Source organism: Podarcis pityusensis (assembly GCF_964106645.2).
Source record: "Podarcis pityusensis genome assembly, chromosome: 4".
Taxonomy (NCBI): Eukaryota; Metazoa; Chordata; class Lepidosauria; order Squamata; family Lacertidae; genus Podarcis; species Podarcis pityusensis.
The window spans coordinates 45,689,784-45,715,128 of NC_138027.1; the positions used below are offsets into that span (position 1 = coordinate 45,689,784).

Here is a 25,345-nt window from a genome sequence, read left to right on the forward strand (position 1 = left end):
AATTCAGGATTTAGAAAATGTGTTTTACTTTTATAGAGGAGTGAAATATTCATCAGATAATACAATAAATTTTTACTGAAGAAATATCTGTAAAGTACAAGAATATTACCAGGAGCTGACATTCATTTCATGGAACAAATAAAAGCAAATCATAAACAGAGCCATGGGATGTGAAATAGGAATGATAGAGCACAGTGCAGAACTCATCAAAATGGTTATTTCTCGTTACACAGGCTAGAAGTAAATTGTCAGAAAGATAGTTTTGTCTTAGAAAATAAGAAAGCGAATGGGAGAATACTGATCTATTTTTAAAAAAAAAAACACCAATGTATAGAGAATCATGTCTGCGGTAGATACGCTTCCTTAATGATAGTGTAAAGTGCTGAAAAAGGAAAAGAGGTCAAAATGGTAAATCTCAGATCAGACTATTTTGTTCAACATTTTCCCAGTCTTCCATTACATAGTCTCACATGCCACATATTTAAACACAGCAAAAACAAATCAGCCTTTCACACTAAGAACACAGATCTGCAACCAGACAATAAGTTAAGGCTTAGCTGTAAGCAGTTAGAACATTCACAGTACTATACCCAAGCAGCATATGCATGCAAATTCAAAAAGTCTGTTTTAATTGCAGACTACCGATCAAATGATAATGTTCCAACCATCCCATACAACCAAGCCTACGATCAGAATACAGGAGGGTCCTACAACAGTTCAGATCGAGGAAGCAGTACATCTGGTGAGTATGAACTACTGCTGCACCTAATCTCCAATTTCCTCAAATATTTTTCTCCCTGGGAAAGAGGCTCCCGTTTTGTTTTGTTTTATTTTGGCCTCTTTTGCAATATGGTTTAGAATTTCTTTAATTTTGGTGGGTGTGGGATTGTGCCTACTTTATCACATTGTGGCAATGTGTGTTTTAATTTCCATTTCTCTAACCCATTGTAGCCTCCCCAACAGTCTGTGCTTCCTGATCTAAGACCAGTCCATGGGGGGAGCTAACCTCATTGCACCCTTCCTTGAGCTTTAGCGCACACATTGCCAAGTTAGTTTATTGAGCATCTGAGATTGATGTGATCGCTGTTTTTGTTTTCAAGGAATGATATTCCTGAAACACAAAAACCTAATCACACCAAGCTACTTAAAATCAAAAAGACTTTACTCTTAAAAAAAAAACACAAAAAAACAACCAGCTATCAGGCATACACTAGGCAACCTTTCTGTCTTTGTACACAGCTGGACCCAAAAGGGCATTACAGGCACTCCCAGTCAGCTGAATGTATAAAGCCCTTTGCTTTGAATCCCCAAATATCATCTCATTGCCCAGACTTCAAAGCACAGTGCAAGGCTACCTGCAAACCCTGGTAATTAGTTGCAGTTGTTCCCTTTTGCAAACTTCTTAGTGCCAAGTGGGCTAGAGAATGCGGCTTGGATTCCGTTGATTGATCCTGAAAGCACATCTTGAAGGGAGGTTTCTGCAATCACCAAACAGCAGTTATAGTGACTTGAACTTTCACAGGTGGCAGTCATATGTCATGTGATTGACAGATGGACAGACTGTTCACTTTCAAAGTTGGCCTGCAGAGGTTAGGGGACCGTCTAGAGGGGCTGGGAGCTGGGGGCACTGTTATACAGTGGTTCCGTTCCTTCCTCCTGGGCCGTGTTCAGAAAGTGGTGGTGGAGGATGAGTGTTCAGACCCCTGGGCTCTCATGTGTGGGGTGCCTCAGGGTTTTGTCCTCTCCCCCATGCTTTTCAACATCTACATGCAGCCGCTGGGAGAGATCATCAGCAGTTTGGGCTGGGTGTTCATCAGTATGCAGATGATACCCAGCTCTGCCTCTTTTTCACATCAGAACCAGTGAAGGCGGTGAAGGTCCTGTGTGAGTGTCTGGAGGCAGTTGGAGGATGGATGGCAGCTAACAGATTGAGGTTGAATCCTGACAAGACAGAAGCACTGTTTTGGGGGGACAGGAGGCGGGCAGGTGTGGAGGACTCCCTGGTCCTGAATGGGGTAACTGTGCCCCTGAAGGACCATGGGCGGAGCCTGGGAGTCATTTTGGACTCGCAGCTGCCCATGGAGGCGCAGGTCAATTCTGTGTCCAGGGCAGCTGTTTACCAGCTCCATCTGGTACGCAGGCTGAGACCCTATCTGCCCATGGACTGTCTCGCCAGAGTGGTACATGCTCTAGTTATCGCTTGCTTGGACTACGGCAATGTGCTCTATGTGGGGCTACCTTTGAAGGTGATCCAGAAACTACAACTAATCCAGAATGCTGCAGCTAGACTGGTGACTGGGAGCGACCGCCGAGACCTACATTGGCTCCCAGTACGTTTCTGAGCACAATTCAAAGTGACTTTTAAAGACCTAAATGGCCTCGGTCCAGTATACCTGAAGGAGCGTCTCTACCCCCATCATTCTGCCCGGACACTGAGGTGCAGTGCCAAGGGCCTTCTGGTGGTTCCCTCGCTGCGAGAAGCTAAGTTACAGGGAACCAGGCAGAGGGTCTTCTCGGTAGTGGCACCCACCCTGTGGAACGCCCTCCCACCAGATGTCAAAGAGAAAAACAACTACCAGACTTTTAGAAGACATCTGAAGGCAGCCCGGTTTAGGGAAGCTTTTAATGTTTAACAGATTATTGTATTTTAATATTTTGTTGGAAGCTGCCCAGAGTGGCTGGGGAAACCCAGCCAGAAGGGCGGGGTATAAATAAATTCTTATTCTTATTCTTATTCTTATTATTAGGATCTAGCCCACCAGCCAGATACAGTTCCCTATCCTGCAGTAACAATGATCTTCTTAGTTGGATCAGGGCACCTCTGTTGGCAAAAAAAAATAAATGACAGTTTCACAACCCATCAATATATCTTGGAAAGTCAAGAAGTGTCAACACAGTTGCTAGAGCACGTGAAAACCTTTTCAATTATTATTTCCTCCCTCTGTTCAGTATTAAACCAGTGTGACAGCTTTATTTTCAGTCAAAAGCAACCACACAGGGTCAAACCAACAGGCTGCTCAGCAGTAATGCTAGCTACCTGAGCCTTGCCTGGGGTCTTATAAGCTGAGGGAGAAGTCTCTTTTTCAGACCATTTCGTCCCTTGCCCCATCTGGAACTTTTGCAGTTTTGACATGTGCATGTAGACCTTCACAGCTTCCTTAAGTTTCAGTTATTTTGGTAGAAGGCAAGTGTGTTTGCCTTCAGTTCAGCTTCTTGTAAGTGTATTTGTGTGTACATATCTGTCCAGTCTTGTTTGGAACCGATTACAAAGTCTGGACCACAGGTTTTCCCGCCTACCATCCCTATACCACAACTCTTTCTTGATCAAATGATGTACTGTGAGATGCCTATTTTACAGTATAATGAAAATTATTTAACAACTGTATATGAATAAAAAACAGTTTAGCAGAGATGGAAGCACACACATATCTAGAAAAAGAAAAGAAAAGCTGTTTTCTATACTGCTACAACTACTTTCAGGGTTTCTCTTATGGCTGAATTACAGAGACACCAACAAGTTATAGCAGAGCTGGCTTCTGGGAAAGGGTTTGTAATACACTCTGCTGCTGTTCCTTCTTTATCAAGTCAAATTAGACTTGTTTAGTCTATATCCCCATTAAACTGCATATTGAATTTCATAAAACATCACCCTATAGTTTGCAGATGAATGTGAGGTTTGGTTTATAGTTTATTATTTTGTGTGCATGCGTGTGTGTGTGTTTTAAAATTAGTAATGTGGAGCTAAAGCGAACAGTGAAGAAAAACGTGAGCTGTTATGGGACAACTTCACAATTATGCAACTGCTATGATTACCCTGATATTAGTTATCTGAACAGTGGGTTTGAGGGGTGATCAGTTGAAATATATTTATAAATACGTTTTTCTTCATTAAGATAGTTGACTGGGACCCAAGAGATTCTAGAGGCAGGTTCTGCACATTTACTGGGACTTCTGAGTGTTCTCTTCCTACCACTCCCAGAAGTGGATGCAGTTATAGTGTGCAGACTTGCCATTAGAATATGCTGCAAATGACCCAGTTCAAACTCGGAGGCATTAGGAATCTTGGTAATACGACCGAATAAAATATTTAACATATTTAGATTTGAAAAACATTCACTATTATTCCAATTTGAAATAGTTTAACGTGTTTAGAAGCATGCAACATTTCTCTTTCTGTTTTGCTTTACATCTTATGTGAAATGTTCACTTGAAATCCAACAGCACCCAAGTAATTGATCCTTTCCCCAAGATACTCAGATGGCTAAAGCTTGTATCATTTTACTGTAAGCTATAATTTTCCACCAAGAGTAGATGAAAACATTTGTACCATGCTTTCTTCTGCTCTTCTTATTGTGGTTTTTTTTTTTTTTTTTTAAATTCTTCCAGTAATTATTTTCAACTGCACCTGCCATTTGGAATGAATTTAGTAATTTCATTGTGCCTAAAACATTTCAGTGGACAAGTATAAATTACATATATTCATTAATGCGACAGGGAAACCTTTAATAGATCATATCTCTGTCAATTGTGAACCCAAAATTAGGCTCCAAAAAATAAACTGGGGGGGGGGGCGCTTTGGAGAACATATATCCAATGCATCTTTTTGTTGTTTAATACTTAGATGATAATCTATAATGCAATTAAAAACTGTAGAATTATTTAATTATATTGCTTGTACAGTTCATTTATGGCTTTACCATATATTGCAAAAAAGTGAAGGAGACTGTTCCCAAATATAGGCAACAAAAGACAAAGTCAGTTCTAATAATTATTATTTTAATATAAATCCATATTCTAATAATACTTATTTTTGACATTGTTTTCACTTCGGTTTATGTGACCTTAATCTTACATATGTTTTAGCCATTTATTAATTAAATTCTATGTGTATTTCTTAACTGAAATGTACTACAACAGTGTATAAAAGCTGACTTATTAGTGACATTTAAATGCTTACTAAGTTCTACAGAATCCAAAATTTGTAACAAGCTATGTCTGGAATATTGCATGTTCTTTTTGAAACTCCTGAACATGTGAATACTCGTTCAATTAACACCTTGTCACATTGTTAAATCGCTTAGAAAATTGTCCCCTAAAGGACTGATGGGCTATGATATAACAATATGAATATATTTCTTCATAGGGAGCCAAGGGCACAAGAAGGGTGCTAGAACCCCCAAGGCATCCAAACAGGCTGGTATGAACTGGGCAGACCTTCTTCCACCTCCCCCTGTACATCCTCCTCCCCACAGTAATAGTGAAGACTACAGTCTATCTGTAAATGAAAGGTAAGATAAAAGAATGATTCATCAGTAAATATTTTTCCAACCCAGTGGTCCAGATTCACTTAATTAACTGAATAAAAATATTTGTAATCCTAGTATAGAACTTGAGTCTTCAGATTGACTCAAGAAATAATAATAATTTGGTCCAACCATGGTATGAATGTATTCAGTATTGTAATTCACATATTCTTAAATTAATTCTTAGCTATGACCAGGAAATCCCATGTCCAATCCCACCAGCAAGAATGTATCTACAGCAGGATGAGCTAGAGGAAGAGGAAGAGGATGAACGAGGTCCCACGCCACCAGTTCGAGGAGCAGCTTCATCTCCAGCAGCAGTGTCCTACAGCCATCAGTCTACTGCTACATTAACTCCTTCCCCACAAGAAGAACTCCAGCCAATGCTACAGGATTGCCAGGAGGAAATGGGACATTTGCAACATCCACAAGATCGGAGGTATGTTACCAAAACACATTCTGAAGGAACTTCCGTAAACTAGTTCTGTGAGGCGAACGCGTTGGGTTTAGGCAACACAACCAGCAGTAATCAAACAAATGTGTCATTAAATTGCTTCTAATGTTATATCTTAATGAAATTTCAGTATGGAGAGTAGCACTTCATTTACCATGGTGTAAATAGTGTTTCCAAAGAGTACCGTATTTTCCGCTCTATAACACGCTCCCAACCATAACACGCACATAGTTTTTAGAGGAGGAAAACAAGAAAAAAAATATTCTAAACGAAACAGTGGATGTATAATTTTTGTGGTTCATGCTGTGGCCACAGACATGTGATCTGACGGTGAGTTTGGGGGTAGCCCAATGCAAAAATCCTGAGGCTCTATGTGGATCCGCGCTTTGTAACCACGTTTTTGCACCACTGCGGCCCCAGGCAACAGTGGGTGCGTGATTTTTTTTGGTGCAAGCTGTAGCCATGGACATGCTATGTGATCTGATGGTGAATTTGGGGTGACCCAGTGCAAAAATCCTGAGGATCCATGTGGATCCGTGCTTTGTAACCACGTGAATGAAGGAACTGTCAGTAATGTATGCTATCTCCAATACAGTGATGAAGGAAGAGGAGTGGGGGAGCTCACACTTGTCCTAGGCAAAGCAGCCAACTCCTATAGGCCTAGGTGCCTTCACCTCCCCCCCATTAAATATTTGAGGGAGTCATCCTCCCCTCATGCTGATGGGCATTGGCATTCATATAAGGTACCAGTGTGCATGCACTTTGTCTTGAGATCATTGCAGTCTGTGAGATGGGGCTTACCTGTACCTGCCCCCCCCCCCAATATTTTATTGAAGTTGGAAGAGGGAGGGAGGGAGAGAGGGAGGGAAGAGAGATTGAGAGCTCACATTTGTCCTAGGCAAAGCAGCCAACTCCTATGGGCCTAGGTGCCTTCACCTCCCCCCCCCCATTAAATATTTGAGGGAGTCATCCCCCACCCCCCATTGTGGTATGTGAGTGGGGCTTACCTGGCTGTCCCCCCAATATTTTTTGAAGTTGGAAGAGGGAGGGAGGGAGGGAAGGAAGAGAGGGGGGAACTCACATTTGTGCAGCTGCCTTGCCTCGAACAGGAGCAAAAAGAGGAGGAGGAGACTCAGGGACACGAGCCTTGTAAGCCGCATTGTCTGAATTTACCGGTGAGGTGCTGGGGGAGGGACGGAAGGGGATGCCCTCTTTGTCCCTCCTTCCAGTTCATTGTAAAGAAAGCAGAGTAAGAGCCGCTTACATTTGTGTAAGGGAGAGCCACAGAGCAGGCAGACACTGAGAAAGAGAGGCTGTCTCCCTTTCCCCACCTTGGCTTTTACACGCTGCGTGCAGCTCTTGCCGGCTTCCGAGCTGCCTCCCTTCTCCCACCTCGCCAAAAAGCCATAAAGCAGGCAGACAGGAGGAAGAGAGGCTGTCTCCCGACACTCAGCTGTTGCCGGCTTCTCAGCAAGCCAAGCGGAGGAAGAGAGGCTGCCGAACAGCCAGCAAGAGTGGCTCCTCCTGCCTGCATTCGCTCCATAACGCGCAGACACATTTCCCTTTACCTTTTAGGGGGGAAAAACTGAGTGTTATGGTGCGAAAAGTACGGTAGTTGCATAGTCTGTTATCTGGATGTAAAATGTCATAATGAACAAATCCGTAGTTTTCTTTTTATTCCAATACAAAATAAAAGGCTACTAGATTGGCTGAAAAAATTCGATTCTTGCCTCCCAAACAAGTTTGTAACAGGTAATTTTATTCATAATGTCCCTTACTCTCGTTACTCATTGGCCAATTTTCAAAGCTTAATTGTTTCCCAGGACTTTCCTGCTATTATCCTAGCGGTTATCAACAAATAATACCAATAGTATTTGATATTTCTTTTTGAGCTGGTTAATATGATCTAACAACCTTAAATTAGATTCATTTGTAGATGGCAGACCCTTATACCTTTCCAAAAAATCCTGGTATGGCTACATTCCCTCCATATGTGAGCAAAGTACCATTTTCTTCATGGTACTTCAAATGGAGTTCTGACACGTTATAAAGCATCCTTGATAGCCTTTACAGTATGAAATACCACCTCAGTCACATTTTCAATAAGTTTTCCATAACTGCCACTTTGTTCCCATTTCTAGTTGAAACTTGTATCATACTGACAGTGGACTTTAATCCATGAAAGCTTATGCCATAAAAATAAATTTATTAAGACATGTAAGATGCCACGGGACTCTGTGATCAGAAGCTTACACGGTTTTTTAAAACAGCACAGTCTTAAAAAAAAAGTCATAGACTGTGTAAGTACAGGTAGTGCTAGTAAAATGATTAGAAGGTGAATAAAGAATTAGAAGGCTGGAACTTTTTTGCTTTGAGGAAAGGCATGGTAGATTTTTTTAAAAAATGAACCATATGGAGAGAATGAATTAAAAAAAAACTTCATAACTTTTTATCCATAATGCTATAACATTTTGTGTTAAGATGACATTATGAGTTTTCATATCCAGTTCATTTTTTAAAAGATACAGTCAAACCTTGACTCCCAAACGCCTCCGTTTTAGAACGTTTCGGCTCCCAAACGCCAAAAATCCATAAGTAAATGCTCCGGTTTTCAAACATTTTTTGGAAGCCGAACGTCCGATGCGGCTTCCACTTGAGTGCAGAAAGCTCTTACAGCCAATCGGAACCCACGAATGGGCTTCTGGAATGGATTACGTTCAACAACCAAGGTTTGACTGTACCAGAGTGTATGCTGAATACGAATACAACACTTTCTTGTAAACAATGGATTCATCAGTGGCTATAAGTCTTGATGGCTATATGGACCATCCAGATGAGGGGAATATTTATCTGAATATCAATTCCTAGGGAGGAACCAAACAGAAATTTTACTGGTTGTGGGCTTTCTGGAAGCATGTGGTTGACCACAGAAGAGAACAGGGTGCTAGAGTAGATCTTTGGCTTGATTCACCAGGCATATCATGTACCCTTCATTAAGGATAGGGTGAGCATTTGAAGCAGGGTGCCTGACTATGTGAGCACCGCTGCCCAAATTATAGCAAGTAGTTCAGCAGGGCACACCTCAAGTAATCCCCCTAAATTCTATTTGGTTCCACTCTGTCTGATAAGTCAACTACATTTGACAACACTGAATTCAGAATAGTGTTTCCTATAACAGTTTAAGAACCAATTTTTTAAAAAGTCTGTATTCTAATTAAGGAAGATGATACTACTTTTCTACTTTAGTAGTCAACCATTTCCAGTTTCTAAAAGAAATAAAAATCAGTTCAAGACTCAATACAATAGGAAATTATAGCTGTATATATGTTTTGTTAATCTGTAACCATTTCTAACTATTTTTTCCACACAGACGTCAGCCTGTGAGCCCTCCTCCACCTCCAAGACCTATCTCTCCGCCACATACCTATGGTTACATTTCAGGACCTCTTGTATCAGACATGGATACTGATGCACCAGAAGAGGAGGATGAAGCAGACATAGAAGTGGCCAAGATGCAGAACAGAAGGCTTCTTTTGCGTGGTCTTGAACAGACGCCAGCCTCAAGTGTAGGAGATCTGGAGAGCTCTGTGACAGGTTCCATGATCAATGGATGGGGTTCAGCCTCAGAAGATGACAATATCTCAAGTGGACGGTCTAGTGTTAGCTCATCAGATGGATCCTTTTTTACAGATGCAGATTTTGCACAGGCTGTTGCTGCAGCAGCAGAATATGCTGGTCTCAAGGTAGCAAGGCGTCAAATGCAGGATGCTGTGGGAGGTGAGACTTCTTCACTGCTATCATATATTTAATCAGGGATTCCCAGTTGATAAATGATTAGCTGTAATCCTAAGCAAATCTTTCTGAAATACTGTCCCTATGTGAATCCTGTACACATGTCAAAGTTTCATATAGAGAGTAATAATGTTGCACTATTTTTATAATGTTGCACTATTTTAGTGTTGTTAGCCGCCCTGAGCCCGGCTTCGGCTGGGGAGGGCGGGATATAAATAAAATTTGTTGTTGTTGTTGTTGTTGTTGTTGAAATTCCCTTGTTGTATATAGCCATCTCAGCAGTCCATCATGCTTGTGTGATTAACTGTGCTACACTTTCAATTCAAATGAATACTTTTCAAAAGTACACACTGCACAGATGATTTTCTCTTACAGAAGTTAGCCAGGAGCCTAAGCTTAAGCAACACCCCTCGTCATTCCAACGCATGAAAACAGTGCAAACTTAAAATACATGTTCATAAAAGCAATAAACAGGCTGCAACAAACACAGCTAAAAATCTTGTACCAAAATACACACACGCATACACACTGTGCAAACAATAAAAACAAAACAAGGTTATAGGTTATAATAAAGACTGAGCAGCAAAGAACATGATTGCCCCCGACCCCAAAGGACGTAAAGTAGGGAACAAGTGGAGACAAACCTATCTCCATCCAGGAGCAACATCACTGGTGCTATTCTACCCTATTTCTTAAGAACACAGAATGTTGCTTGCACAAAATGAGGCCACTGATCCATGTAGCTCAAGTACTGTCTACAGTAACTGGCAGTAGCTTTCCAGGGTTTCGGATATTTGTATCTCAGATCTCTTGCATACAAAGCAGATGCTCCAATACCAATCTACAACCGCTCCCCAGAAAGGTCCTTTATAAGGTACGAAATTCACTGTGCATCATAGTACTAAATGAGGAAGAACTACTAGTTTTATTCACACACACTCACTTCACTCTTCCATAAGGAATGGCTTCTCCTTTCCCTTTAATACAAGTGGCACCTCTATATTCTTGTGAACACAAGCCCTCAGGGGCCTCTTGTCAGCAACTCTATGCTTTATTGAGTTGATGTGGAGAATTGTTATGTGATCTCCATGATTTCAGTAAAACGAATTCACCAGGCAATCACATTTCCTAAGTGCTGTACATATATTAAGCAGTAAGACAGTCCTAGCCAACAGAGTTGGAATCTAATGGGTACGATGCAATAGGAATGGGGAGGAAAAAGAAAAGGAAACCATTGGAGCAACTGCTCCAGGATGAAGCCAGGTTGACCACCTCTTGCCATGATGCCCTTGGGAGGCAGGTGGCAGAGCTTCCCAATGGCCCTACGTCACCTGAATGATGTGAAAAGCTAAAACATTTCTTTCTTCAGCTCTGAACTCCTAGGTAACTGGCAGTTGGAGCACGTTCACACAGCAGTGGGGGATGCCAACCCCACTGCAGCTGTTATGGCTAATGACTGTGGCAAGGCTGGTCAAAAAGTATAGTATAGTGCATGTACTTTGCAGGGCATTTCTTTCTATGATGTACAGCTAAAGTAAATAGTTACAGTGTTGGACTTGGACTATGTTACCTTTCTTGATCAGCCATAAAACTCAGGAAGTCGCTTTCTCCTAGCTAGTGGCTGGGGCAACCCAGTCAGATGGGTGGAGTACAAATAATAATAATAGTAGTAGTAGTAGTAATTGTTATTGTTATTATTATTATTACCACCAACCTCATAGCTGAGTTAGGATAAAATGGTGGACCTCATAAGGGCCTCTATGAGACGACGATGATGATAATGATGACAATGAATTTATTAGTCACTTGCCATGTAAAGATTCTCTTAAGCTACTTAAGAAAACTTTAAAAGGATAACACAAAATCAGAAGAAGAAAGAGCAACACGTTACAATAAAAACCATACAAAAATCTATGGAAAAGATCTAGTAAAACTTTATTTATTGGCATGATCTACTGCTAAACAATAAACAAGGCATGGCCTGGTGTACACTTTTGATAACAAAGGTAAAACTATGAAGCCAAAGTTAAGGTATATAGTTTTAGATATTTTAGGCTCTCCTTTGCAATCTAAGCAGTCTCCTCAATGGGATAGTCCACAGTTGTGTTTTCTAATACTTAGCAAATAAAAAGAAAGAAAAAAGATATGTATAGTGAGGAAACCGCCTCCCATATTTTCCTCACTTGCTTCTAACCTTTTAAGCAAGAAACATCTAAACAACCTTTTCCCACACTATAAACAGTCATAGCATTTCTCGCCTATGTGAGTCCTCTGGTGTACAAAGAGGGACACCTTCATGTTGAAACGCAAGTGTAAATTTGCTATGGGTTACCTTGTGTGCCTCCTGCAAGTCTTTCCCCACACTCTGGTTTTTCCCCTGATTCTCTGGTGCCTTATCAAGTTGCTTTTATCATGGAAGCAACTTAGATGAGAGTTGAAATAAAAATGTGATGAATCTAACCACCCACAAGAAAGAACACGCTACAGTATTTATAACTTTTTCTCTCTAGCTTTTTTCAATGGTAAAAACCACTGCATTTCTTTTTTGTGCCAAAAAGTAAATACATTCCAAACTGTCTTAGCAATTCAAAACTATGGTAACTATTGGTGACACTTTAAGTAGCAGCAGCAAAGAAATCCTAAGCCTTGGGACGATAACAAATATATCAACAAAAGCTTCATTGGGGTGGCAACAATTTCAGTGGTTCCCTAGTGACAAGTACTGAAACTTAGGGTTGGTGAAGATCAGGTAGAAGATCAAGTGGAAGAACCGGGCAGGCACAGGGAGGGTTTTCTTTGATGGTACCGTATTTTTCACTCTATAGGACGCACTTTTTCCCCACGAAAAATGAAGGGAAAATGTGTGTGCGTCCTATGGAGCGAATGCAGGCTTTCGTTGAAGCCTAGAGAGCGAGAGGGGTCGCTCTTCAGGCTTCAGGAAGCTATTTGCAAGCCTTCGGAGCGTGGCGGGAGTTCCCGCTGGGCTCAGAAGGCTTGCGGATAGCAGCCTGTAGCCTGAAGCCCGGGGAGAGCAGGGCTGCACACCCCGGGTTTTGGGCAGCTATCCGCAAGTCTTCGGAGCCCGGTGCGAGTTCCCGCCGGGCTCAGAAGGCTTGCGGATAGCAGCAAGCTCCGGGAGCGAAGCGCTTGCCCCCAACCCGGCAAGCTCCAGGAGCGACGGTGAGGTTGCGTGCAACTTCGCCTTCGCTCCCGGACCCGTTCTGGGGGCTGGGGTCGGAGGAAGTTTGGGCTTCGCCTGCCCCAGCCCCGCAGCTAAAAAGGAAGCCAAGATAGCGAGCGGGATCCATACCGCTTGCTGTCTTGGCTTCTGCCAAAGCCGCGCTCAGCCTCTCCCGACTGGAGAGGTTGTTCGTGGCTAAAGAGGAAGCCAAGACAGCCAGCGGGATGGATCCCGCTGGCTGTCTTGGCTTCTTTGCTCTTTGGGGCTGGGGGGGGGGAATAATTTTTCTTCTTTATTTCCCCCCCAAAAAAACTAGGTGCGCCCTATAGAGCGAAAAATACGGTATATACAGGTTTCAGGGAATGTGACAATTGTCCAATATTAGGTGGCTTGAGAATGTTATAATATGAGTTATTATAATCTGATTTACCTTGCAGGGTTATTGAAAGGACTGCAATCGATAATGCATGTGAAATCATTTCAACATTTGAAAATGATATATAAATGTTAAATAGTACAATGTTTATCTTGGTGCTGTTCCTATCAATTTAAATGTGTTTTGCTCTGTAAAAGTTCTGGATAAAAAAAAGCCTTGCATGTTTATATTAATGTGACATTGAATCTAAATAATGCTAATTATATAACTATATTTTTATTTACAGAATCGAAAGACTATTCTAGTTTCAGAGATAAAGTAACAAATTATAACATTGTGTGCCTCTTTGTTTCCAGGTCGTAGACATTACCATGCCTCACACTGCCCTAGACCCACTAGCCCTGTCTCTACTGACAGCAACATGAGTGCTGCTGTAATTCAGAAGGTACGACCTGTCAGAAAGCAAAAGCACCAGCAAGGACATCTACGAAGAGAAGTCTACACAGATGGTAAACACTATGTTCAGATGTGCACACTTCTAGTGCAAATACTGTATTTTTGCAAAGCTTACAGTAAGTTACATTAAGTGAAAAGTGGCTGACATTTCCTGATGCTATACATATTCAGCATAGTCTATCGTAAGCATCATTTTTGTTTTCAGTCTGTCCTGAATTCTCCTGTACACACATACATTAAAAGTGCATTTGTTTTCTCTAATACCCTAATCAGCCATTAACTGTCACTATTTTTCTGAGAGAAGACTGCAAATGGGTACAATAGTGGAAAATAATACATGCATGAGATTAAAATCTTCATTAAAATAAATCCTCCGTAGTGTAATTTTTCCCATCACAGAAACAATTTAGCATTAAAATAGCAGGCAGCAAAATCGTTGAATTTTAATCCTAACCATAGTATTGTTCCAAGAGGTTACTTTGTGCACCAAAAGGCAGAATCTAATCATCTCCTCTCATGCCTTCACACACAATATCGACTCCTGCTGAAAAGGTAATGCTTGTATTCTCTGGGGAGTATGGAAGGATAATGCAAACATTGTGATGTTGTCTAGAGAGAGCCTTTAATGAAAATGCCTCAGGAGGGCCAGCTTTTATTAAACCACCACCTTTCAGTTTTATAAAACAACCAAAGGGCTTTGTTGGAAATTCATGTAAGATTTACCCATCTTGTCAAGTTTTCTAAATTCACTAAAGAGGAGGGGTTGCCAGCAGCAGTGGCATCATTTCCCCACCTCCTGGTTCTCAACAACAACAATCTGATTAGGACTTTCATTACCAGTCAGAAATTTTTCAAAGAGGGGCATCATTTGCCATTATCATATGAAAGCCTAATATTATAGATACTTATCGAGGGTTACAAGAAGGGGTTTTCAAGCCACTTCTCCCTGTGATTCCTGCCACTTGACAGAAAAATTTAATACAAAGCGCACAGCATGATGAGCAAAAGTAATTTTGCAATGAGTGGTTGTCCATGCTATTATCTGTACTTTATTCTGAGTATTTTCTCTACTAGCATCTATCTGATATTAGACTACATTAAATACTGGCATGACACAATGCACCTGGGCCTCTTGGCTTCTGCCCAGGCTCCTTTTGTCACTGAAACTGAATTGTCAGAATATTATCTGATTTCAAGAGGTTATTAAAGCAGTTTTGTGCATGCTTGTTTATTTGGAGGGGTTTTTTGTTTTGCTTTTTGGAAAGTGAGAAATGCATGGTATAAATCCCAGAACTATGCAACTAAGTTTATATTTATGGAACCCTTGTAATGGCTTTTTGTGAGAATTTATAGATGTCTTAACAGGTTTATTAGTTTTAAGTGGGAGCCCCTATGTGAAAAATTGAGTAAGCATCAAACCGTGATATGAAAACATCTGTGCTGGCTAGAATACCAGAAAAGAAATCTTGTCCAGAGCTTTATATAGTTATTTTGGTTTTGGTTTTTTTCTAAAAGAAGAATTAAATAACTGAGCTGCATTTGTTGGTAATTTTCTATTAAAAGTTTTTATATTATGCTAGTCTGCATAGCACTGTAATTTACAAAATTGCAGCTGTTCTGATAAACTTAATCAGTATGTAGTTTGTGTTCTCGTGCATGTGCTTATTTTAGCACATTTTATAATTAGACATGAATTTCCTTGAACCTGTGTGTGATAAGGTGGTCCAGAATATGTAAGCCATGTAGCAACAGGAAGTTATTCTCTGATAATTGAAATAGTAATAAAAACTGGCTATTTGATTATTTTTGGATACAGTATCTATCACACTGTAAAGCAGACAGCAAGTGCATTAAAGTAATACCTGTGTTCAACAGGGTATGACATCATATAACTAATTCCCTCCCTTAAGCGGGAAACAGTAAAGCAGACATGTTTGAAACATTTGACCTTTACTAGTTACCCAAGAGTTTCTTGTATTTGATGACATGCTGAGATTTATTTCTTTTCAGAATAAGAGCAGTGCTTTAAAAAAAACAATGAATGCAGTAATCTACAGGAAAGCAAAAGTGTTTGCTACAGACCAGCCTTTTGATGATAATAATACTTTTGATGGAGGATACTGATTACTTCATCATATTAACTTGTGTATTTAACCAAAGTTTAGCAAATATTTTATTTATTTTTCATTCACTCATCTTTACAGGTCCAGCTCAAGCTTTTCTGATGCTTGAATTGGAGCCCAAATGACATTTTCCACTTGCCAACCCCCACTAGGGCCAATACTGGGGGGGGGGGGGATCCTATCTCCCCCCCCCATGGTGCCACCTAAAGCAAGTAGCTTCATTTTATTACATTGTGGGGCCAACACTGTCACTAAAATTGGCTAAAATTACTACGTTTAGCAATATACTTCCAGTCCTACATGGGTGGTCTCTTTCAGAGGGTGATGCTTGGGGAGTGGTGTTTGGCCCATGGAGCCTTCAATGTGGGCTTCTGCAGGTTTCCATTTTATCCCCATGCTGTTTGACATCTGCAAGAAACCACAGAGTGGGCTCGTGTGGAATTTTGTTCTCAGCAATATGCTCCTTTACATCTGCAGATGTGGGCAATGGATATGCTGGACTGCTGTCTTACTTCAGTAATGGACTGGATGACAGCCAATAAGCTCAATCCTGATAGGGCTTAGGCACTCTTAGTGGGTGGTTCCTTAGACCAGATGGATGGGAGGTGGCCTGCTCTTGAGAGAGTTATACTCTCACTGAAGGAGCAGGTCCATAGCTTGATGATGATGATATAATTTATTATTTATACCCCGCCCATCCTGCTGGGTTTCCCCAGCCATTCTGAGCGGTTCCCAACAGATTAAAAACAGAATGAAACATCAAACATTAAAAAATTCCCTAAACAGGGTTGCCTTCAGATGTCTTCTAAAAGTCAGATGGCTGTTTATTATTGACATCTGATGGGAGGGCGTTCCACAGGGCAGGCGCCACTACTGAGAAGGCCCTCTGCCTGGTTCCCTGTAACCTCACATCTTGCAGTTGGGGCATGGGTTTTGCTTAAAATATTGTAAGTCACTTTGAGTTGCCATGGCAAAAAAGTGACCAATAAATAATGACAATAATAAATGTTTCTTCTTGCTATTGTATAAGTTTTATTTAATAGTGGTTTGTGGAAGACTGGGGACCCACAAGTGGTATTAACTTTTCTGAATTTAGTTTATACTCTTAGGCATACTCAATATATTTGATGCTTCACTGAACAATTTACTTGCGTCATTTACCTTTATAGGAGGTTACATTGAGATTTTGTAACTAGAAAAGAAATTAGAAGCTCTTTTGACACTGGGAATGATGGGAATTGACTACAAGCCCCAGTATCATTATTACCCTGGCAGGAAAATATTCTACACACATGATTTTCCAAGGGACAGAGAAGCACACAGGACCTCTTCTACTTGCTACTACCTTCACTTGTCCTCAAAGCTTTCTCCCCTTGATGCGGGGAAGGTAGCAAAGGGATGGCCAGTAATTATTCCTAAGTGTTAGCCAGTAATGTTCACAGCGCATGATTGGTTTTTGTTTCATGACTTTTGTGCTTGTCCATCACTAATTCTGTGTGGCTGGATGTTGTGTCAGTTGCTGGGCTGATTTATTTTTCATGGTTTTTTATTATTTCAAAGGCCACCAAAGGTCAGCATTTTTGTGCTTATTCACAGCTATTGTTCCTCAAAAGGCTGCTGCTTCAGTGATTTTTAAAAATTATTGCTGTGTTCCCATGAGTTCAAGCAAGTATGCTGTTACCACAAGCCGATATAACCAATCAGATTTGGCTTCATGGTAAAGTCAATGAATGTATATAAAGGCGCATTACACACACTTCATTGTTTCACCTTGTTGCTGAGCAGTGATGGAACAAACACCTGGATTTTAAAAAGCTTTTACTGCTGCACAACGGTTTCTTGATTCTGTTTAGTATTCCATAATATACCTCCAAAATTTTCATTGAATTGTTGCAAAATACTACACACACACATACAAAAAGGAACGGCACTTTCTGAGGGTGCAAGAAAATATTGAAGAAATTCGTATGGTTCAGCTCAACAAAACTTACATGTTGGATTCTCATTTGGTAAAAACCCCTTCACATTTTTATTTAGAAGTTAAAGATAACCAGCTTATATACTTCCATTTTCTCAAGCAAACTGGTGGAAACTTACCACCAGGCACAAATTTGTTAATTGAGAATGGCAGATCCCATGGAATATTTGGGAAAGCCAACATTAGCTTAAGTCTTTGAACTATGGTTGTTTGGATTTTATTCTATCACTAAGTGCAAGCTCTCACAAGGTCAAACACTGAGGTAAAGTGTAATGATTTTTATGGGAACTGCAGTCTTCAAAATTTTCTAAGGACGGAAACTTACAGCATTTTTTTTTTATTTGCTAACTTATTGTTTTTAGCAAAATTAATATACCATTTGGTGGCGAGATGGCTCAGGTGGCTGATGGTGGGCAGCTCAGGAACCCTATGCCCTCTACTCCAAGGAACAGGGTCCAATAAGAGGTGCTTTTGCCCAGATGCCCAGACAAGGGCTGAGGGGTCACAGCACTCCACCTAAAATTGTGGTCTTGGATGGTTGCCCTGATTTGCTGTATAACAGGCTTCTTCAACCTCGGCCCTCCAGATGTTTTGAGACTACAGTTCCCAGCATCCCTGACCACTGGTCCTGCTAGCCAGGGATCATGGGAGTTGTAGGCCAAAAACATATGGAGAGTCAAGGTTGAGGAAGCCTACTGTATACCATAGGGTGATCCATAACCCAGAATCCACCCTGCCAAACAATCAACCAGTAGCCGGGTTGGTTGAGTCAGGATTCACTCCCAATGTCTATGCCAAAATCTACTGACATCTGTTATCAAAAGGCTATAGCCTGTTCAAATCCCAAGAGGGTGTCCTATGATTATTATATCTGTGTCTTGCCCTCTCTGCTGGCCATGGGCTCAATGTGCCTGGGCCCACAACTTTTGGGCTGAGCAAAAACTTTATTACTTATTTTTTAGCAAAATTTATATACTGCTTGACTACAACAGAACCTCTATGTGATTTACAAGAAATATTAAAATAATGACTAAAATAGTTAAAAATGAGTTATTAAAACATTTTAGAAACAATTGAAAAGAGAAGTAAACTAAAAAGAGAATAAAACATGTCAACATCTATGTATTTGGATATGCTTGCCTTAACAAAAATGTTTCAAACAGGCACCAAAAATAATACAGTTGGTTACTGTACAGGCAGAAATAGCCTTCTTGGGTTTCGGATTGACACATTTTTACTGATTCAAGGGATTTGTGATCTATATATTTATATATAGATCTATATGTACTACTGTATCTTAAAAAATATATCACAGCAGTTTACAACAATATAAAAACATAAAACAAGACAATAAAATAATGGAAACTTAAAAATCTGCAATATCTTTACATGTAAAGTACACCCAGCTAAGAAATTCAAACTGTTTTAGAAGTGGAAATAATGTATAACAATATACCATATTTTTCGCTCTATTGGACGCAGTTTTTCCCCTCCAAAAATTGAGGGGAAATGTGTGTGCATCCTATGGAGTGAATGCAGGCTTGTGCCACAGCCGCGCGCAACCCCTCCGGCAGGGAGAGGCTGCACGGGGCTATGGATTCTTTAGCCCTGTGCAGCGTCTCCCGGCAAGGAGAGGCTGCACAGGGCTAAAGGGGAAGCCAAAACAGCGAGCGGGATCCATCCCACTCGCTGCCTTGCCTTCTTCCATAGCTGTGTGCAACCCCTCCGGCAAGGAGAGGCTGCACGGGGCTAAAGGGGAAGCCAAAACAGCGAGCGGGATCCATCCTGCTCGCTGCCTTGCCTTCTTCCATAGCTGCGTGCAACCCGTCCACAAGGAGAGGCTGCACAGGGCTATGGCTTCTTTAGCCCTGCGCAGCGTCTCCCGGCAAGGAGAGGCTGCACGGGGCTAAAGGGGAAGCCAAAACAGCGAGCGGGATCCATCCAAATATTTTTTTTCTTGATTTCCCTCCCTAAAAACTGGGTGCGCCCTATGGTCCGGTGCGCCCTATGGTGCGAAAAATACGGTACAACATTCCAGTTTTAGACTGAAAATATATCTTATATGAAACTATTTTAATTTTCTTTGACTCTTACACTTGGAATTATTTCACATATCTATTTGCATTTTCCTCTTTCAATTTTAAACTGCCGGCTGGGTTGATTTTTCCTCCCCCAAAATTATTTTTCCCATGGTTCCTATAGCCTCTCATTTAAAGTGTTGAAAATTCACGTAAGGAAGATTTTCCCTGTAGGACATGCTATAAAATAGCATCGGTTAATTGTTTTTCTTTAAGCGGGTAACAATGCAGCAGCAATATGCAGACATGTATAAATGAAATAGTTGAGCACAGCTGACCTTTTCTAGTTACCTCTGGGTTCCATATATTGGTTTGATGTCACTGTGTGATTTATTTTTTATTTCTCACCATGGAGGCCTCCATTTTCTTTTTTAATAAGTAAGTGTGCCAGTTTGCAGCAGACAAGGCAGATTGATTCTGGATTTTCTCTGTGATTTGAGCTGTTAAATAAATACTGCAGAGGTGAAATAGTGTTGACCTCTGAAAAGTTTCCTTTTTTGATTTGAAGGATTCCTCTCAGCAAGGAATGGTTGGTTGTAATGAAAGTTTCTCTACCTTCTCTGCAGGTTGTGATAAAGCTTTCTCTAAAGAGCATATCACTTTGTGGTGGTCATTACTGGCATACATCAAATTGTATTTTTAACCAAAAAATTGCTACTAGGCCACTTTCTCTTTAAATACTATCAGCGTTCTGTTTAATCGCTGTGTGTCACAATATATCCCTGGTTATACATTAAATTGAAGAGTTGGAGATTGCCTAATTTTTAAATGCTTGTCCTTATTACTGTTACATGGGCTATCTTCAACCACATTTTATTATCAGTAGTCTTTCTTCTTGGTCAACATTAGTTCCTTAAAAAGGAGCCATAATTATGGGGACACCTGGGTGTCCTTACTGACTTCCTATGTGATTCTATGGTTTCTGTTCATTGGAAAAGTAGGTAATATGCATGTACAGAACAATGTGTGCTTGGTCTTCCTCTATTAAAATGAATTAGCAAGGTCTTGCCTGCCAAGGAAGCTATTTGCAAGGTTGGTTCTTGTTTTTCTGCCTCCAGCCTATTAAGTAGACTCTTGTGCAATCAGACACTAATGTATTTAAAATATATTCAGAATTTTGTAAGAGCTAAGCATTTGAGAGATGGGTGCATCCCTTGGGATTTATGAACAAAATGATGAATTGCATCCAGTGGCATCTCTCCACTGACGGAAGGCACTTTGATTCAGTAGGGCCTCCATCAGCAGTACAGGGAGATAGGTGCCTTTTACCAATTCCCCCTTCAGCACTCAGTGTTTCTCCTAGCCTGCTCCAAAGGTTTGTAGGATCCTTTGAAACAGAGTGTGTGGGGAATCAGCAAAATTTGTCTCCATCTGAACTCTGCTGATGGAACCTTCCGTGGGATCAAGCCAGAGGACATCATTGGATACAGTTTGATAGCTCTATTAAACAATAACATCTAAAAATAAAGATAACTATTCAGTGAAATTTTAAGATAGTTAAAGTTCCAGCAAAATCTGTAGGACTATATTATACCACAGTAACACGTTAACCAGCTAAGACTCAGGACCTATCTTTAACCCAAATCTCTAGAACTGGCACTACTCTTGATTTGCTTACAGAATGTTTGTCTTTCTTATTTTCTCCATAACTCCAAAAAGAAAGAGCGCTTGTGTTTTTCATAATTGTATAAAGAGTCATTTTGGACAGGGTAATTGCTGTGTAAGGCTGAGTAAAGCTACATCGAAGGTCCTTCTACATAATTATTAACCTATGAAAATGTCTTATGGCACCTTAAAGACATAAGCTCTTGTGGAGTAGAAGTAAAGAACTCTTCGCACAATCTTCATCTTTCCAGTCACTTAATTCTTATTCATTTTACTCAACAAAATCACAGGTATCACTGAGCAGGATGGGGTGTTATCTCCTCCTGGAAAGTTAGGATTCCAAACTGGCCCAGTTTTTAGCAGCATTATGGCAACCAAACTATTCAAATATTTAGAAGTTTAAAAATAATTATTCTCCAAACTGTAGTTGAGCTAGGTATATTTAGCTCAACTACAGGTATACCTAGCTCAACTACAGTTTGGAGAATAACTATTTTTAAACTTCTAAATATTTGAATAGTTGGTTACCATAATATAAAGTGTGTGTATGTATATAGCAAGGGACGCGGGTAGCACTGTGGTCTAAACCACAGAGCCTAGGGCTTGCCGATTGGAAGGTCAGCGGTTCGAATCCCCACGACGGGGTGAGCTCCCGTTATTTGGTCCCTGCTCCTGCCCACCTAGCAGTTCAAAAGCTCGTCAAGTGCAAGTAGATAAATAGATACCTCTCCGGCGAGAAGGTAAACGGCGTTTCCGTGCGCTGCTCTGGTTCGCCAGAAGCGGCTTAGTCATGCTGGCCACATGACCTGGAAGCTGTCTGCGGACAAACGCCTGCTCCCTCAGCCTATAAAGCGAGATGAGCGCGCAGCCCCAAAGTCGTCCTTGACTGGACCTAACGGTCAGGGGTACCTTTAAATTTACCTATGTATATAGCAGGCTTACAGTTCCAGCCTCTTTCAGCAGGAATTACAATATTTTAAATGCAAACTTTGTCTTCCACAGCTGGAACTACTCCTATGGCACGGACACCTTTAAAAAGTATTGCAAGTATTTCTCTCAAAGGCTACTGGGTGTTTGCAAGGGCAGTACAACAGTAAACCATTGTAACAAGGTGGGGCAGAGGGTACAAGGACAGAAACCACCAATAGTTTGTAGAAGTGGGTGTCTCGCTCTTGCTCTCTACATCTATATTATGGATCAGTAAACAATAGTTTCCACGTTAAGCACAATTATATGGGGGGGGTGTACACACACACTCAAACGTACCCACCATATAATTGTTTAAAACAATTGTTTAAATGGTTTACAGTTTTTGAAAGTTTTAGTGCTGATCCTCAAGATCTGTTTGCATCATATCAATGCTTCCAATAACAGAAAGCCAGGCTCATTTTTTCTCATCAGCTGTATAATAAACTTTTATTCATATGTAAAATAAAGTGGAGAACTGTTCTTTCTACTAATAAATGCCCTATAGACATTGTTGCTGTGGAGAAATTGTCACAGGTTTATTAGAATGGTTTCCTGTTATTTCATTGGCCTTTTTTATATTTCTTGGTACATTCATAGCCAAACTATATCTGTGTTCTTTTAATTTTAATCTCTACAGTAGTGTTCACTGGCTCTCTTCCCCCTTTGTGCATGTTGGCTGACAGGAAATACCTGACAGACCCATTAAATGGAAGGCACAGCTGCTCTGAGATTTATAAAGCATTGTTATTTCCTTTTTGGGACACATTTATTGCAAACTGCAGGAGCAGGGATTTTAAAATTTCACTCTTCCTCATTGTGCAATAGATGCACTTGGGATGAATGCTTTACAAGCACATGACTATTATTTACACCTCTCATGGACCCATTTTCCACAGCCTGCTCCTTTTGATGTATACCTGTCATTGGCAACCAGTGCTCTTGATGCAAAGCAGCCTTGTATCTTACTTTCCTCAAGTGGGCTTTGAAGCCTTTCTGTACTTTTATGATACTGATGTGTGCTATTATGCATCACTTAACAGCATTTTTATTTTTAAGCTGTTAATTGTTAATGAAGGAACAGAAATAGCATGAAGAACACATAGCTGTTTAAAAAAAATGACTGTTTTCTAAAAAAAATTGTTCTTTATATTCGAAAGCTATATAAAAAGGAACATTGTTAGGTTCTTTGAAGCTTCAGTGCTCCACTTTTCATTCCCTGCCTTAAGTGTCACATTTGTCTACTTCTGAATGCCATATATCTTTTTTGCCAAGTTTATATCCAACATACAGACCTACAATCAAGACATTTTCCCTATTTCAATGAATACTATTTTAAAGTAAGATTTGCACCCAGGAAAGCCCTTGGCTTATATTGCCATGTGTCATACAATAAGATAACTATCCATTTTTATCAATATTTCAATATGTTTTTACATTTTACTTTATATAAACCAGTTCAAGCCCCGAAACAGTCTGAATCACGGACAGAGGCTTACAATAATGGTTGAGCTCCATACCCTTTTTTCTTTCACACCACCACCCCTTTTCTAACTTTTAAAAAACTATAAACTCATACAAAGATGGCAATAAAATTATTAACATGATAGTTAATAAAAAGTAGCATTAAGTAATCCCAGAAGAAGAGTTATAACATCTCTTTGATGACTTTACATTAAAAAGACCATTCTGTTATTTGTTTTACTCATGTATTTAGGAACATGTAACTATAATTGTGCGAGGTTGGAGAGCAGAGCCACACTCGCTCCCTTTCCAGTACTATTCACACATTCTAGGCATCTCTGCAGCCATCGTGAAACACATGCAGAGGCTGTCCCTATGAGCAGAACTCTGTGCATGCTGTTGTCACTAGATTGATTTGGAAGCCCCCCTCCCGCCCCCCACTAACTTAGGGGTCTATTTTCTAAAGATTTTTTTGTACTTCTGCAAGCCTTGCATTTCCCCAAGCCTGCTCTGGTATATGAATACAGCGGTACCTTGGGATGCGAACGGGATCCGTTCCGGAGCCCTGTTCGCATCCTGAACAGAACATAAGACGCGACTGCGCATCTGCGCACGTCGTGTTTCGCTGCTTCCACGCGTGGCGTCATTTTGACCATCTGCGCATGCGTGAGCGGCGAAACCCAGAAGTAACATGCTCCGTTACTTCCGGGTCGCCACGGCGCACAACCCGAAAATACTTATCCTGAAGCGTATTTATCCTGAGGTATGACTGTAGTGCTTTTTAGCTACATAAGGATCTGAACTTACCAAATGTTTATGGCATTTAACTTTTCTTGGTAATTTCCTAACGCAGAGAGATAAAATTATTCTTAGTATTTCTACACATTTTGGAAGCTAAGAAACATGAAGTTGATTTAAATGATTTTTAAAAAAATAATTTCAGCTATTTTCTCTTTTCACCCTTTTGTAGACCTACCACCGCCACCAGTACCGCCACCTGCTATAAAATCTCCCACTGCTCAGTCCAAATCTCAACTGGAGGTACGGTCTGTCATGTTGCCAAAGTTGTCCTCTATAGACCCAAGAACAGAAAGGGCAGTGGAAAGAAAAGGGCCGGGCTATAAGGGGAAAGAAGGAGCTGATGGCCGTCAGCATTCTGACATGCGGACAAGTTCAGGGGAGCGCCGAGAATCACAGGAACAGCAAAGTGAAGGCAAACCGCGAGGAAACAAAGCAGCAAGGCGAGATGGCACACCAGCAAAAACACATATTCTCCAAGGTGACTTGATACACTGGGCAAATGCTATAAGCTTTTTCTGCAATAATGACGTTGTCTCCGCTTAGTCACCCAACTAGATTCTCCACTGAAATGAAAGCTTAGAAGAACTCTCTCTTTGTAATATAGGCACCTCCTGAAATTTAATAATATAAAACAAAACAAACAAAAAGGTAGAGACCAAACTTTGCAGCTAGGAAATGTGAAGGAGAAAACCATAAACAAATAAAAACCTTTAGAAATCTAATGTCTCCTATTCATCCAAACAGCACTGTATCCTGGCATCTCATGGG

At 40.7% G+C, this 25,345-nt stretch overlaps 1 protein-coding gene and 1 long non-coding RNA gene across 6 annotated transcripts in view; one reads left to right on the forward strand and one right to left on the reverse strand.

Annotated features, from left to right (window-relative positions):
- The window catches only part of ROBO1 (roundabout guidance receptor 1), a 610,482-nt gene that overhangs the window by 580,020 nt on the left and 5,117 nt on the right, over positions 1-25,345 (forward strand). For all 4 annotated transcript variants that reach the window (XM_081003959.1, XM_081003960.1, XM_081003961.1 and 1 more), the window contains 6 exons: positions 638-742; positions 5,144-5,288; positions 5,491-5,742; positions 9,128-9,534; positions 13,463-13,615; positions 24,747-25,055. In XM_081003959.1, coding sequence (XP_080860085.1) covers positions 638-742; positions 5,144-5,288; positions 5,491-5,742; positions 9,128-9,534; positions 13,463-13,615; positions 24,747-25,055 — 1,371 coding nt within the window. The remainder of the gene's footprint in view (positions 1-637; positions 743-5,143; positions 5,289-5,490; positions 5,743-9,127; positions 9,535-13,462; positions 13,616-24,746; positions 25,056-25,345) is intronic.
- LOC308476426 overlaps positions 1-25,345 on the reverse strand; it is a 157,094-nt gene that overhangs the window by 85,991 nt on the left and 45,758 nt on the right. The window lies entirely within an intron of this gene.